The sequence below is a fragment of the Mustelus asterias genome, unplaced genomic scaffold (genome assembly GCF_964213995.1).
Source record: "Mustelus asterias unplaced genomic scaffold, sMusAst1.hap1.1 HAP1_SCAFFOLD_1141, whole genome shotgun sequence".
Lineage (NCBI taxonomy): Eukaryota > Metazoa > Chordata > Chondrichthyes > Carcharhiniformes > Triakidae > Mustelus > Mustelus asterias.
In genome coordinates this window covers 92,062-107,081 of record NW_027591086.1, presented here as the reverse complement: position 1 = coordinate 107,081, position 15,020 = coordinate 92,062, and the positions used below count along the sequence as shown (strand labels likewise).

Below are 15,020 nucleotides of genomic sequence, written 5' to 3'. Positions count from 1 at the left end.
CACTGAACTGTGAAAAATATGTTTCTGTTTTGCTCTCTGATTTCTCTCTGAGATTATTTTTGCCGATAACGGGCAAATTCTGGGAAAACTGAGTGAAATTGCAATGTTTAATTTAATATTTCTTTGGATTCTTACAGGACATTCCCGAGGAGATTCTGTTTCACAGACAGCGGCTGCAGTCACTGTCACTGAAGGAGATGATGTTCGGTTGCTCTGTAATTACACAACTACAAGCAACAGCTTTGATCTTTTCTGGTACCGTCAGTATACCAGCGGATCCATGGTGTATCTCCTGCAGACAAATAAATACTCCGGAAACACAGGGAGATCCAAAGGGGACCGTTTTTCAGTAGAACTCAATGATTCAACCCGCACAGTCCCTCTGAATGTGTCTAAAACAGAGCTGGCAGACTCCGGGGTGTATTACTGCGCACTGAGACCCACAGAGACACAGAGCTGGGCTGAACCTGTACAAAAACTGTCAGAGCCTCACTCATCCTCTTGGCGGAGAGACGAAAGCAACAAAGTGAATTTGGTCATCCCACTACAGGGGATTACTTTCCTCTTCAGCCGTCATTTCAGACAACGACCGGTCCCCTGAGTCTTGGTGGCTCTGTTTCGACATGGAGAACGACAATATTCATTCTTACAGCAACATAACAAGCAGTTTGTTATCAATCATGTTTGGGGTAGCAGCTATGATGCGGGGGAGGATGAATGTTGAGTTGAAACATCTACTTCATAAGAGGTGATGGAATAATGAATGGTCTGATATATTTCCATTTGATGTTCCCTCACTTTTTAATTTGTAGTCTGTGAAATCCTCTTTCAGACATGGTGATATATCTTACCTCCCCATTCAACTACTGATCCAATCAGTGCCAAACAGGGAAAAGCGGCAAAGATCAATATCCCCAATAAAATCTCTAATAAAACAGCAGAGGTGAGACGGGTCAGAGTGAGAACAGCACAGGAAAGCTGTGCGTGGGGCGACCACACGCAGTGAAGTGACAGCTAGGATTTATCTGTAAGGATTTCATCTCAATAACAATGTCTCATTAGAAATTCTATAAATTTGCTTCTCTGTAAGAGCGGCAGCTGAATGTCCATTCCATACTGCGTCCGAGCAGCCTCGCACTAGGAGTGCCAGGGTTAGTAAATGATTCAATACAAAGCGAAATCTTCATCAGTGAGGAGGATGGAAAGTGGGACTGAATCGCTGAGCAGACGAATTGGGGAGGTTCCGAATGGATGTACAAGGTGTCAGAAAAAGCTTTAAATTCTTACGTTAAAGACTAGAAAAGTGAAATGTGCACAACTCCCATAAATCAGTAAATACAAGAACGTGTTTGGAATAAATAGGCTGGGAAAGGTATCGAAAGCCAAAAAAAATGTGTCAATGTATCTCATATCGATCTGTCAAATCGATCTGTCAAATCGATCTGTCAAACGATCTGTCAAATGAGACCACATTTGGAATATTGTGTGCAGTTCTGGTCACCTCACTATAAGAAGGATATGGAAGCGCTGGAAAGAGTGCAGAGGAGATTTACCAGGATGCTGCCTGGTTTGGAGGGTGGGTCTTATGAGGAAAGGTTGAGGGAGCTAGGGCTGTTCTCTCTGGAGCGGAGGAGGCTGAGGGGAGACTTAATAGAGGTTTATAAAATGATGAAGGGGATAGATAGAGTGAACGTTCAAAGACTATTTCCTCGGGTGGATGGAGCTATTACAAGGGGGCATAACTATAGGGTTCGTGGTGGGAGATATAGGAAGGATATCAGAGGTAGGTTCTTTACGCAGAGAGTGGTTGGGGTGTGGAATGGACTGCCTGCAGTGATAGTGGAGTCAGACACTTTAAGAACATTTAAGCGGTTATTGGATAGGCACATGGAGCACACCAGGATGATAGGGAGTGGGATAGCTTGATCTTGGTTTCAGATAAAGCTCGGCACAACATCGTGGGCCGAAGGGACTGTTCTGTGCTGTACTGTTCTATGTTCTATGTCAATCTTATTTCAATTGCAAATGTAAGTTACGATCATTAGCAAATGTAAATGTGCAACTGAACCACACCAGTTTCTGTTTTTGAGTGTTGTGTTTTGCTGCAATGTGAACAATCTTCCTGTCACTCTCTCTGTGGAAACTGAATTACCCGCGTGTGTGCGCGCGCACCCTACTGGGCACTGACTGGAACTGCCTGTGTGGGGTTTTTGTACGGGATTCGCTATATCTCTGCAGCAGTGTGGGCTTCATAGCACAGAAATAAACGGCGCTGTCAGAGATCAGTGTGTTACTGATCGTCAGCTCGCTAGTCTTGTTCTTTTTATCAAATATAGAAGAAAACCGATCATTGAGGTCGGTATTCCTTTGCACATTCTCTCCAACAAGCTGAAACATGTCCACTGGAGCTTTCCCGGGCTGCTGACTGTACCAGTACACATTAGGGCTGGAATCGCTTGTTTCCAAGGAGCAGGTCAGTGTGACATTACTTTCCTCTTTAACCGATATTTCAGAATCCTGTTGTTCCACTTTGTCTTGCTGGCTCCATTCTAACGGAAGTAACAGCAATAATGACAATTAGAGTCAGCCTCAGATTAAACGATGCAATTATCATCAACATCGTCACTGTTGTTTTAATAACAATAACATCTGGGTTACAGCAGTCAGGAGCAGAATGGAGTTTTATTGGGAAGGAAATACTTACTGAGAAGTGAGATAATGATGAGGATCGGAAAGAGCTGGATCCCCATGATCCTTCCTGAGTCTGTAACTCTGTAGTGAGAGAAATCCTCAGTCAGAAACAGAAGTAAAGATCCCCGTCCCACTGCACTCCTGATCCAATGAGAGGAATGGAGCAGTGGCAGCAATCTGTCCAATCGGGTCGGAGTGAGAGCAGCAAACGGAAGCTGTGGGCAGGGTTACCACAGGCTCAATATTGAGTGGGGTTTGCCGTGACTCTCAGCTGCACTGGATGCTGTGGGAGCGGAAATAGCGACGCTTGAATCTACAGAAGTCTCTGATCATCCTGCACCTGCTCACTGTTCAAGTGTCTAAAATTAAATGTTTATGGCTGGGACATGAAGCATCGACAATCATTGAATCGGTGAGCATCGAATGAGGCCATTCGGCCTATCCATGGACTGCATTATATTATGTTATTTTTATTTCTCCCTGTTGAATTCCTGATTCCATTTCGGACATTGTTTTTCTCACTGCGCCCCTTTGGTTGTCTCACTGTCTATCTCTAAGAGGCAATTTATCATGGCAAATCCACCCAGCCCGCACATCTTTGGACTGTGGGAGGAAACCGGAGCACTCAGAGTAAACCCACGCAGACACGGGGAGAACATGCACACTCCACACAGACAGTGAGCCAATGCCGGAATTGAACCCGGGTCCCTGGCGCTGTGAGGCATCAGTGATAATCATTGTGCCACCATTTGGCCCATAAAAAATTGAAATCATGCAGACTTCCCGCAACCTAACTGAGAAAGTTTAATAATGTATCTGCCCGGTTTCGAACCGGGGACCTTTCGCGTGTGAAGCGAATGTGATGACAATTACAGAAACTGTCCACAACAGAGAGCTTGAACTACCGTCAAGTTTACATCGAGCCAGCCAGAAATCGAACTTGAAATCTTCTGATCCATAATCAGACGCGTTCTGCACTGAGCGACTAACCGACATGAAGGCAGCACCTCCCTGCTTCTGATTAGATCTTAATTCCGCAACCTCACAGCTGGATATTCACATCAGCTCCGGGAGAGATGTTTCAGATCAGCTGTTAATTCCCATCAACTCAGGGCTGAATATTCAGATCAGCTCCGGGAGAGATGTCTCTGACCCACAATCCAGACCCACTGACGTCACTCGCACTACATAGTGACGTCACATGGGCTATAGGGTGACGTCACACATTCTGACGCCACACATTCCGCATTCTGACGTCTGACGTTGGGCGTCACGGTGCCACAGTGGTTAGCACAGCTGCCTCACAGCGCCCCCGGTTCGATTCCAGCCTCGGGTCACTGTCTGTCTGGAGTTTGGATGTTCTCCCCGTGTCTGCGCGGGTTTCCTCCGGGTGATCCGGTTACCTCCTACAGTCAAAGCTGTGTGCTTTACGTTGACTGGCCATGTTGAATTGCCCCCTCCTGTCAGGGGGATTCGCGGGGTAAAGATGTGAGGTTACGGGGAGAGGGTCTGGGTGGGGCTGTGGTCGGTGCGGGTTCAATGGGCCGAATGGTCTCCTTCTGCACTGTCGGCATTCTATGATTCTATGAGGTTCCAATGCCGCGGATGCTCTGACGTCAGAATGCCGGATGTTCTGACGTCAGAATGCCGGATGTTCTGACGTCACAATACCGGATGCTCTGCCGCATGCGCACTCTCCTCCCCCGCACTATCAATGCTGAAGCTCCCTCACTGATTCACTTTGTGATCACAAGTCCCAGCGACCCGGCTCTCACCGCCACTCTGTGACTGGTTTGGGGCTCGGTTTGATATCCAATAGCATTGCTTTCCCAGGAGCTTCTCTCAGCCTAGGATCTGCTGACAGCTGTTTCACACAAGCCGATAGGATCCAACATGTTCCTGAGCTTCACTTTGGTGATTATTTTCCTGGATTTCTTACTGTTCCCTCAGTGTAAGTGTGGTCACTATTTCTGACAGCAATATTTCACACCTCAGCAATGTTATGTTCTGTTAAATTGTACTCAGCTTTATTGTATCATCTCGAATTGTGAATACAATGGTACTTTATTGTGCTACATTATAGTACGATATGTTATTACTGCAAATGTACATATTCTTCCCAGATGCCGCTGGCAGTGAAGAGCTATCACAGTCTCCGGAGTCAGTGGTTGTTACCGAGGGAGCCACTGCATCGTTGAACTGTTCAGCCACAGTAACTGGACAGGTCCTTCATTGGTACAGACAAAATCCAGACAGAACCGTGCAGCACCTGGTGAGCGGTACCAGCGATCAGGGCAGGATCACGGCTCGGTACAGTTTCTCAGAGAACCACAGCGTTCTGAATGTTAGTGAAGCTCGGCTGACAGACACCGCCACCTATTTCTGTGCGATGGAGGCACAGTGTAGCAAAGACCGTACAGGGCCGTACAAAAACCTGCCGCGATCATCCAGAAAGTGGAGCCTGTGCAGAGAGCTGGACTTTTAATCACTCTCTCCCTTGGATACGCGCCACAGTCACCCGATCAGTGAGACCTGTTGCCGATTTGGGTTTACTCTTTAAAATCAAAAAAGAACGGATAAAATACATTTAAATTGGGTTATTTTCTGTGGAAATGTCATCCGGGCAGCGCATGTTCCATGGTGCTTCCAAATTGGAATAATCGTGGTATTCCGTGAGTCAATATTAAAAGGATCCTTGTCTATTTCCTGTGATAAATCCCATTCCAGTCTGTGACACATTCTAAGTTCGGCTGCAGGGACGAGTGACAGACATTGAGTTTCCCAGACTCCATCGGAGTTGAAAGCTCTGGAAGACCAGTCAGGAGTGCTAAGGGACAGTCACTCCATATCTGAAAGCTTTCTGTACCTATCTGGACAGAGCAGTATTCCGGGTAAGTTATGGGATATTTAATGAAGTGGTAGAGGGCCAGACATTGAGATAGGTCCCAAGGTTTCTCAGACCGGTTCGCTGTTCATTTGAACGAACAAAGGCAGCAATGCACCTGTTCGATAAATAAACGACCAAGTCATCCCATTTTCACAGAAAAGTGGACAGGGATCGATAAATGTTATTCATTGCATTGCTATTTGTTACCATCTGGAGAAGAGCGCCGCAAACTATAAGGGAAGAGCATTCAATAGTAAATTTCAAAAAGGCATTGTCAGACCTTGAGAACGGAAAACAACTCGTGGAATGGGGGGTGAGAAGAGCAATTGGGAAAGGTCTTTCATTGAGCCACAGGGAGAGTCAATTGTTTCTGATCCATTCGCGCCCGCCCGACACTATTTTTTCTCAGTCACTTGAGCAGTGAGCAGATGCAGGTTGTCACAGACTGCTGCAGGTTTCAGCTGTCGCTGTTTCCTCTCCATCACCTGCGACTGCCGCTGAGAACCCCGCACTTCCATCAGCTTTGAGTCTGCGGTGTCCCCGGTCACAGCTTCCGGTTGCTGCTATTCATTCCAACACCATTGTGCTTTTCTAGACAGTGCTGCCGCTGGTCGATTTCTGTCATTGGTTAGATCAGAAGTTCAGTGCTTCAGTCTATTCATTAGTGTAGCAAATAAGCTTATATTAACACTGCAGTGAAGTTACTGTGGAAATCCCCTCGTCGCCACACTCCGGCGCCTGTTCGGGTACACTGAGGGAGAGTTTAGCATGGCTGATTAGCGACTGATTCAGGAAGTGGTGCGTGGTACTGTCGGATAATACAGCCTTTTTAACGAGGTGAGTCTGTGTTGAAATTATTATTGAGCAATCCAAGTATTCATAACTACAGCAGACTTTGACACATCCAATGTTTGGTTCTAGGAATTGCTGGCGCAATCTCAGTTGACGGCCCTGGAAGATGATATAACAGTAATTTTTGGCTACACGATCTCTACATCTGGGAGCTTTCATTACCGCTGCTCTGAAGTAGATTTGGAGGTTAACTGCATGCATTGCGCCATAAAGATATGTCTCATCATTTCGCAATCTGTTCCTCTGGTGACCTAGACAAGATGTGGAGATGCCGGCGTTGGACTGGGGTAAACAAAGTAAGAAGTCTAACAACACCAGGTTAAAGTCCAACAGGTTTATTTGGTAGCAAAAACCACGAGCTTTCGGAGCGCTGCCCCTTCGTCAGGTGGGTGGGAGTTCTGATCACAAACAGGGCACAAAGACACAAACTCAATTTACATGAATAATGATTGGAATGTGAGTCTTTACAGCTAATCAAGTCTTAAAGGTACAGACAATGTGAGTGGAGGGAGCATTAAGCACAGGTTAAACAGATGTGTATTGTCTCCAGACAGGACAGCTAGTGAGATTTTGCACAGGTTTTGCCACACTCTCTGACAGAGATTTTGCATCGAGAGACAGAGGGAGAGTGTGTGCGTGTGTCCCTGTGTGTGAGAGAGTTCAAAGTAACTTTCAAATACCTGGACTCCGCAATCTCTTTACTCCAGGATCAGCGTGGCAACCCTGTCTGACAGAGAATTAAACATTCCCACTGTTTTCTGTGTTAATAAAGTTTCTAACATCACCACAGCGCGACACTGGAAATGAGCTTCCTTGGGTTAGAAAGCGCTTTCGGACATCGGAAGTCTGTAAAAGGCATCAATAAAAATCTTTCTTTCTGTTTTCGTCTGAAATTTCTTTCTGGAGATTAAATTCATTGTCTTCATATTTCCACGGGCCAGAAAAGTTTACTTTTAATTTCATTTTTAAAATTTAAATCCGTTTCTTTCCCGGATTGGGTTAATGAGTGGTCACCACCTCCTAGGATTTCCCGGATTCTGTCTCCAGTCGGTTCAGATATTCTTTCCGCTCCAGAGGACACAGGCAGTCTGGCAGGAATAAGAATCCGGGAACTTACCGAGGAGACAGTGCAGTGCTCAGGGAACGCTGCACCGTCAGAGCGGCCAGCCTCTCGGTGACCTGTTCAATCGGGGGCACCGTGTTCCCTCTCAGCTGGAGGTGACACATCACATGGTCACTGTTTCCAAGAAGAGCAGAGAAATGTCCTGTTTGATTTCTGTTCACCAATCACAATTCCTGAAACAGACAGAACACTACAATATTGCTGAATGAAATGTCACACTGAGTCCAAATTGGCTGCTGTGTTTTCCACAGTGACAGGGAAACACTTTGGGACATCAAACTGTACAAATAGTCAAATGTTCATTCTCTAAGTTGCCCTCATTGTTTTAGTTTGGTAATATATTTATAAATAATACATATATATATATATAGGAATTAAAAGTTTGAGATACCAGCACGATTTCAGGTTCCACATCAGACTCACTCTGATCATAATGTTTTCCTAATGCTCTGTTATGTTGAGCGAGGCTCTGGCAGTTTTTGTACAGGTTCAGCCCAGCTCTGTGTCTCTGTGGGTCTCAGTGCGCAGTAATAAACCCCGGAGTCTGCCAACTCTGTTTTAGACACTTTCAGCCGGACCGTGCGGGTTGTATCATCGAGTTCCGCTGAAATACGGTCCCCTTTGGATCTCCCTGTGTCCCCGGTGTATTTATTTGTCTTCAGCAGATATTCCATGGATCCACTGCGATACTGACGGTACCAGAATAGATAAGGGCTGTTGTTTGTAGTTGTGTAATTACAGAGCAACCGAACATCATCTCCTTCAGTGACGGTGACTGCAGCCGCTGTCTGTGAAACAGAATCTCCTCGGGAATGTCCTGGAAGAATCCAAAGAAATATTAAATTAAACATTGTGACTTCACTCCGTTTCCCCCAGAATTCGCCCGTTATCGGCAAAAATAATCTGAGAGAGAAATCAGAGAGTAAAACAGAAACATATTTCTCACAGTTCAGTGGCTGGATTGGGAAGTTTTTGTGGCGATTAAATAAAACTTCCACCATAAACATTCTGCTCTTTCTAACGGGATCAGTTCCTCGACTTCAGTCCCTGTAACTGGAAACTGCTCACGGTCAGTTTGAAGTGTGATGTTTGCCAAAGTGGTTCACTGGTATCAGAGGAGCTGGAATCTGAGACCAACTCATTCTCTATCAATCCCTGGGGGAAATGTGCCCAATCCCAACAGTGTTCAGTGATGAGACCAGCGAAATCCAGATAACTTTTCGATGTTGAGATCAATCCGTTCCCTCATCACCGACCCCCTCCCCCTCGCATTGAAGGAACTGCCTGACAGAATATAGTGTATGGTAATGATGTGTAACACAGACTTGAGCAACTTGTGAAATTACCGGTTAACAGAGCTGCCGCTGTGAGGAATAAATACCGAGTAACAGGAGACATGTTTGCAGAGAGCTCGGGGCGGATCTGACCAGAGCGGGTGGGAGATGTCATTGTTTCAGTCAAGAGTTGAAAGAGGCGGAGTCACATCCGGGCCCCTGTGGATTGGTTCACTGCTGGAAACGTCATCAGATGACATCCAATCGGCTTCAAGCTCCTTTGTTCTGCAGTTCAACCAATGACCTCACAGCTCCTTTATCTCCAATTCACCCCATAGGCGGAGAGACGGAAGGAACAAAGTGAAGTTGGCCATCCCACGACAGGGGATTATTTTCCTCTTCAACAGTTATTCCATGAACCGACCGGTCCCCTGAGTGTTGATGGGTCTGTTCTGACATGGAGAATGACAATGTTCATCCCTACAGCAACATGTCAAGCAGTTTGTTATCAATCATGTTTGGGATAGCAGCTACGGTGCGGGGGAGGATGAATTTTTAGTTGAAACATGTACTTCACAAGAAGTGATAGAATAATGAATAGTCTGTGATATTTCCATACGATCTTCCCTCAATTTGTAACTTTGCCGCGTGTGAAATCCTCTTTCAGAGAGAAAGTATAGCTTGCCACCCCATTGGACTGCTGATCCAATCGGTGCCAAACAGGGAAAAGCAGCAAAGGTCAATATCTACAATAAAATCTCTAATAAAACAACACAGATGAGGCAGGTCAGAGTGAGAACAACACAGGAAAGCTGTGGGTGTGGCTGCCATAGGCAGTGTGGTGAGAGGTAGAATTTATCTGCAAGGAATTGAACTCAATAACACTATCGCATTGGAAATCATATAAATTTGCCTGTCTGTAGGAGCGGCAGCTGAATGTTCATTCCATAGCGCGGACCAGCAGTCTCGCACCAGGAAGGTCAGGGTTAGTAAATGATCCAATACAAAGCGGAATCTTCATCAGTGATGGAGATGGAAAGTGGGACCGAATAGCTGAGTAGCTGGATTGGAGAGGTTCTCAGTGTGCTTGTGAGGAAAATCGCTATATTGTTAGGGCCAGGGGTGGGAATGAAGTCGCTGGTCTGATTATTGTAACAGAGAAACACTGGGTTGCGAATTGTGTCAGAAAACATTTGACAGACATTCAAAATGAGAATGAACATTGATGGCAACTTGTTCTCAGTGATTGTTTTAAATAGCACAATGACAATCTTGCGAAATGTATATGCCAATACAAGCTGTCCTTTAGGCAGCAAAATACTCTGATCAAATAGACCCTTTGATCAAAGAGACCTTGAAAAGGAGAGTGAAGATGGGGAAACTGCTGCACAATAATTCACACAGGCAAGAAAATGTCATCAAAGGTTGAAGCGTGAGTTAAGGAACTGTAAATGTATTTTTAGTATAGTTGCAAGTTAAAAATTCAACTGTGGCTCAGCCGTTCGTGTTGTTTTGTTTTGATATTTTGTTTATGACCCTGTGACTATCACTGTCGAGACAAAATAATTATTTCTGTTTATCAGTGTCGGAGCGCCCTCTGCTGATCACTAACCGGAACTCCCAGTCTGGGGTTTTTGTGCGGGGTTCGCTACATCTGTACCAGTGTGGGCTCCATGGCACAGAAATACACGGCGCTGTCGGACAGAACAGCTCTGGCGATATTTAAAGGAACAGTATTGTTTCCTTTGTGTAAAGCAGCCGAGAATCTATCTGAGAAATCCGGAGACTTATCGGTATTGCCCGAGCTATATATCTTCATCAAATGTCTCAGAGCTTGCCCGGGATACTGGATGTACCAGAACATAGTTTCAGAAGCAGCTGTTGAGTATTTACAGTCCAGTGTTATGTTCTGTCCTTCCAGAACCGATAATTCAGATCGATCTTGAAACACTGAATCTTCAGCCTTTGCCCCTGTAACAAAACACAGAAGGTGTTCAATATCTGGGAGGGAAGAGAGCCCATGGGACAGACACTGATCATTTAAACATTGACTCAAAAAAGGAAAATGCTCGAAATTTTCAGTAGATCTGACAACATCTGTGAGAGGCGAACAGAGATAATGTTTCAAGTCAGGATGACACTTTGTCAGAGTTTATTGACTCACCGGGCAGCAAGACCATTATTATCAGCAACCAAAGTAAGGAGCACATGGTGTCTGGTTTCGGGTTCGGCAGAAATGAAGCAGTATTTGAAATGTGTTGACATTTCTGTTCTAATATTCAAGCGGAAATTCATATCAGCGGAAACGGAATTTACTCAGAAATTATGGGGCGTTTCCCAGCGACAGGATTGGCCGCTTTCTCAGGATTGATGATCGTCGGGCATCAATCAGCGTTCGCTCGACTAATAAGTTCTGAGTTTCTATTTCTCCGTGTCTTTCTCAGATTCTCCGGCTCTCTCTCCGTCTGTGGCCTGTCTATCTCGCTCTGTTATTCCGCCTCTGTTTGTCTAACCCCCATTGCTCTGCTTCTTACCGTCTCTGTCTTCGCACTGGCTCTACATTCTTATCTTTCTGCCCTTCTCCCTAGAGTTCAGAGTTCAGACAATCCGATTTCTACCACTCTCCCATTTCAATGAGCCCACTAAATTACTCATTCTATTCGAGCACCAAATGTAGACAAAGTTAATAACCAGCACTTAAGGGGTAACATTATGATGGAAAGATTTAAATGTAAATACTAAAGAATATAGAGAGTGAATGTGAATCCAGAGTCATATTTACATCTTGTGTTATTATTTTAAAGAATGCATCTTATCGGAATCTTGATGGCTTCATATTGTTTAGAATGAGCTTTTATAACCAGTATGAATTGAATAAAGCGAAACGCCAGCAATTAAAGTAACGGTGGGATTATCTCTCATGTATACGTTCAACTGCGTTCAATTGCATTGGGATCCCAAGGTGAATGCTTGAACCCAATTTGCCTCAATATTTTGGAGAAGGTAAAGAGGTCAATAATCATCAGAAGAACGTCGGCCCACTTTGAGAGCAGCTTTCTGAATTATTGCACTGTAACCATCTCAGCGCTCTGTTCATTTCTTTTATGGGTGGAAGTGACAATGAAAGGGTTTCCTAGCCGGCTGGTATTTAATTGTAGTTAATGAGAACTAGCTTTGCATATCCCCTGGGGACCGTCAACCTGCTGTCTGAACTTTGCTCCCGTGCTTTGAATACCTGAGTGTCGAGTTACTGGAAGCGCTGACATTATTCTCTCTTCGAAAAAAATCCAATCTCTGAAGATCATGGCTCATTGTAAAAACGATAACTAACCCCACTGTAGATGCTAATTTTAAACAGAGGTGTCATTGAGATGAATCCTGCGGACATTAGTGGAAGTGTTCATACTTCAAGATTGTTCAGCTGAATGTACAGTGACAGCTGGTATCGTTGCTCTAATGCGACAGGAATACTTTTGAAGCACCTCGCCACAAATACACGTTCTTTCCTTTGAACTATGGTGCGAAGGATTCCATAACTGATTATCAGACCGTGGAACGGCAGTATAACCGCTGGTTCCTTCACCAACGGGTCCTCACTTTGCTCTTGAATTGGGAGTTTCTCTTCGAAAGACAGGGACGCTGCCAATGTACCACAAGACAGCCTGGCGAGTCAGTCAGCCACTCCGACATACAATACAATAATTCTTCAATAACTGCCTCAGTGTTTCATGAGATAAGTCTCGCAGTCACGGCTGAGCCACGCCCCTGATGGCAAGAATTAAATAAACGGATTGATCCTGAATGAACCAAATCCCGGAGCAAGCCTGAGTCACAATAATCGGAATCGGGTTTAACTGTCACCATCTGCTGTGTAAAATGGAAATATTCCCCCCCATAAAGCTCTGGCTGTTACCCGGCTCTGAGTGTTTCCAATCACTGGGAACCAGCTCCTGGCAACCAGCGAGCCTGCCTATTCACAACGTCACTGGGAACACCAGGAAGTGAAGTGAGAACACCCTGAGACTCACAGCAGATAATTGAGGGCGGGGTTTAGAACGGGTGTCTCAAAATCCCTGACTCGCCTTTTACAGCGCGGACAGAAACAATGCGGCTGCTCAGTATCTGGGTTGTGTGGGCAATATTTCTGACAGGTAAATGTGCACCAAGCACATTTCAACTTTTTGTTTCCATTTTTGAAACGTGGTGTAAATCTGAATTTCCAACAGTGGTCGGTTGGACCTTTTTATATTTGTTTTCCAGATCTGATTCATGGAGATTCTGTCACTCAGTCGCCGTCCTCAGATGTTAGGACAGAAGGAGAAGCGGTGACTTTAAATTGTAAATATGATCATGAAATGAGCTACTACTATCTGTACTGGTACCGGCAGCACCCAGACTCACAGCCTGAGTTTATATTGCGGAAAAACTCGGGCGGCGGTGGAGATAAAGCCGATTTTGCCAAAAGATGTTTCTCTGCTGAGCTTCAGACAGAGAATAAATTCACCAGTTTATCCATTTCGGGTCTGAAGCTGGATGACGCCGCCGTGTATTACTGCGCTTTCAGGTTCAGATTGATATAAAGCAAGCTCAGCTCTGTACAAAAACTGCCCATCACTGTAGAATGCAGCTCCTGTCTGTTGTAGTTTGTGTAAAATCGCGGTAGATATCGCCATAATGTGCAGCGAAAGGAAACCAAACCAACCTTTCGTGAAACTGTTCCCAGGAGCAACTGCACAAACAAACTGCCGATTTCAATTCGACAAACAAATCAGCACAGTCATATTGGAAGATACCTGTTCTAATCCCTGCCTTTTGTAATTTGTTCTCTACCCTGGGGATGCTCTCGCCCCACTTCCGTGTGTGTCTCTGGTTCTGGGAGACCAGTTGGTGGTAATTTCGTGCTGACTTGGAAAGAAAATCGTCTGAGCCCAGCTACAGTCAGTGCCGTCATAGGGGTATGGCCGCACTTTCAGAGCCAGGGGGAGGAGGAAGAGGTGGTCGAGGAATGTAATCCTGGTCTGTAGATAATCATCAGAAACATTTGGATCGTTAGTGCTGACAGGAACCACACCAGCCTCCAGAAAACATTCTGAAGCTCAGTGGGCACTGGGTTTAAATAAACTGTGTGAACATGCCGCAGTCAAAGGCTCCAGGAAACTGGGAGGGGATATGGAGAGAGGGTTGTTCAATGTTAGAGTCATGGAAAACACATCGAAAGGAAAAAAGTACATTGGAGTAATGAAATAGATTTATGAAGGTCGCTCTCAGTATAACTGTACGCTGGAGTTAATACAATTCCTGACGTTGTTTTTGTTTTGAGACTGCCGGTGACTCAGACTTTGGAGGCGGAGTTTTTGATTTTGTTTAGCAATGAGAGCGGTGTCTGGAACCCCCAGTGTGGGATTTTTGTCCCGAATCTGCTACTTCTCTGCTGGCTGTGTGGCACAGAAATGCGGTGTGAGAGAAAACATCTCCCATGATATTTCAAGGGACCGTTTTGTTTCCTTTGTGGAAATCAGCAGAGATCTTGCCTTGTACGTTTGGAAACATTTTTTCAGCCCTCAGCAAAGGAGAGCGTCTGGAGAATGTATCCACAAGAATGATCCCAGCAGCCCCGAACAGAGAAGTTCGATGTCAGGCTCACGTCAAACTGAGCAATAGGGTGCAGCCCTTTAACGTGTATTTGATAAACCAACCTTTTTAACACACGCTAAATTTGGAATTTTAACCTATTCACTGTCATTGTATTTTCCCGCTCTGTTTGATATGTCGCTATCACAGAAAAAAAATCTTATATCATCTTCCCAATTGACCCCCGTCTCAAACTCAGTCTGATCATTGACAGTGACTCAAATACTCGGAACATCTTCATCCACATTCAACACTTGCATTTCCTTCTTCAAGGCGAATTCTTTCAGATCAATTGAAGGGGAAAATGTCTCTGAGCTCAATTAGGCTCAACCTAGCTGTGTTTACTCGTCTCGCTCTGAACAGCAGAGTGTATCGCCAATGTCTCAGTTCTCTGTCATCAACAATTGAGTTTAAGCCAATGACGTCAGACCAGTGAGATCCAGTGATTTCAGATCTACCGAACATACGTTAGGAAGTGAGGTCAGACCAGCCTCAGCCAATGGTCTCAGTTTTATCTTGTTCGATATTCGAAGCTTTCGGAGACACAAGACGTCCCTAGAGT

The 15,020-nt window shown here is 45.1% G+C and overlaps 1 gene segment (V, D, J or C); it reads left to right on the top strand.

Annotated features, from left to right (window-relative positions):
- Positions 1 to 4,780: 4,780 nt before the first annotated feature.
- On the top strand, positions 4,781 to 5,176 carry LOC144487936 (T cell receptor alpha variable 22-like). The segment is given in 1 exon segment: positions 4,781 to 5,176. A coding segment is annotated over 1 exon segment (396 nt).
- Positions 5,177 to 15,020: the final 9,844 nt, after the last annotated feature.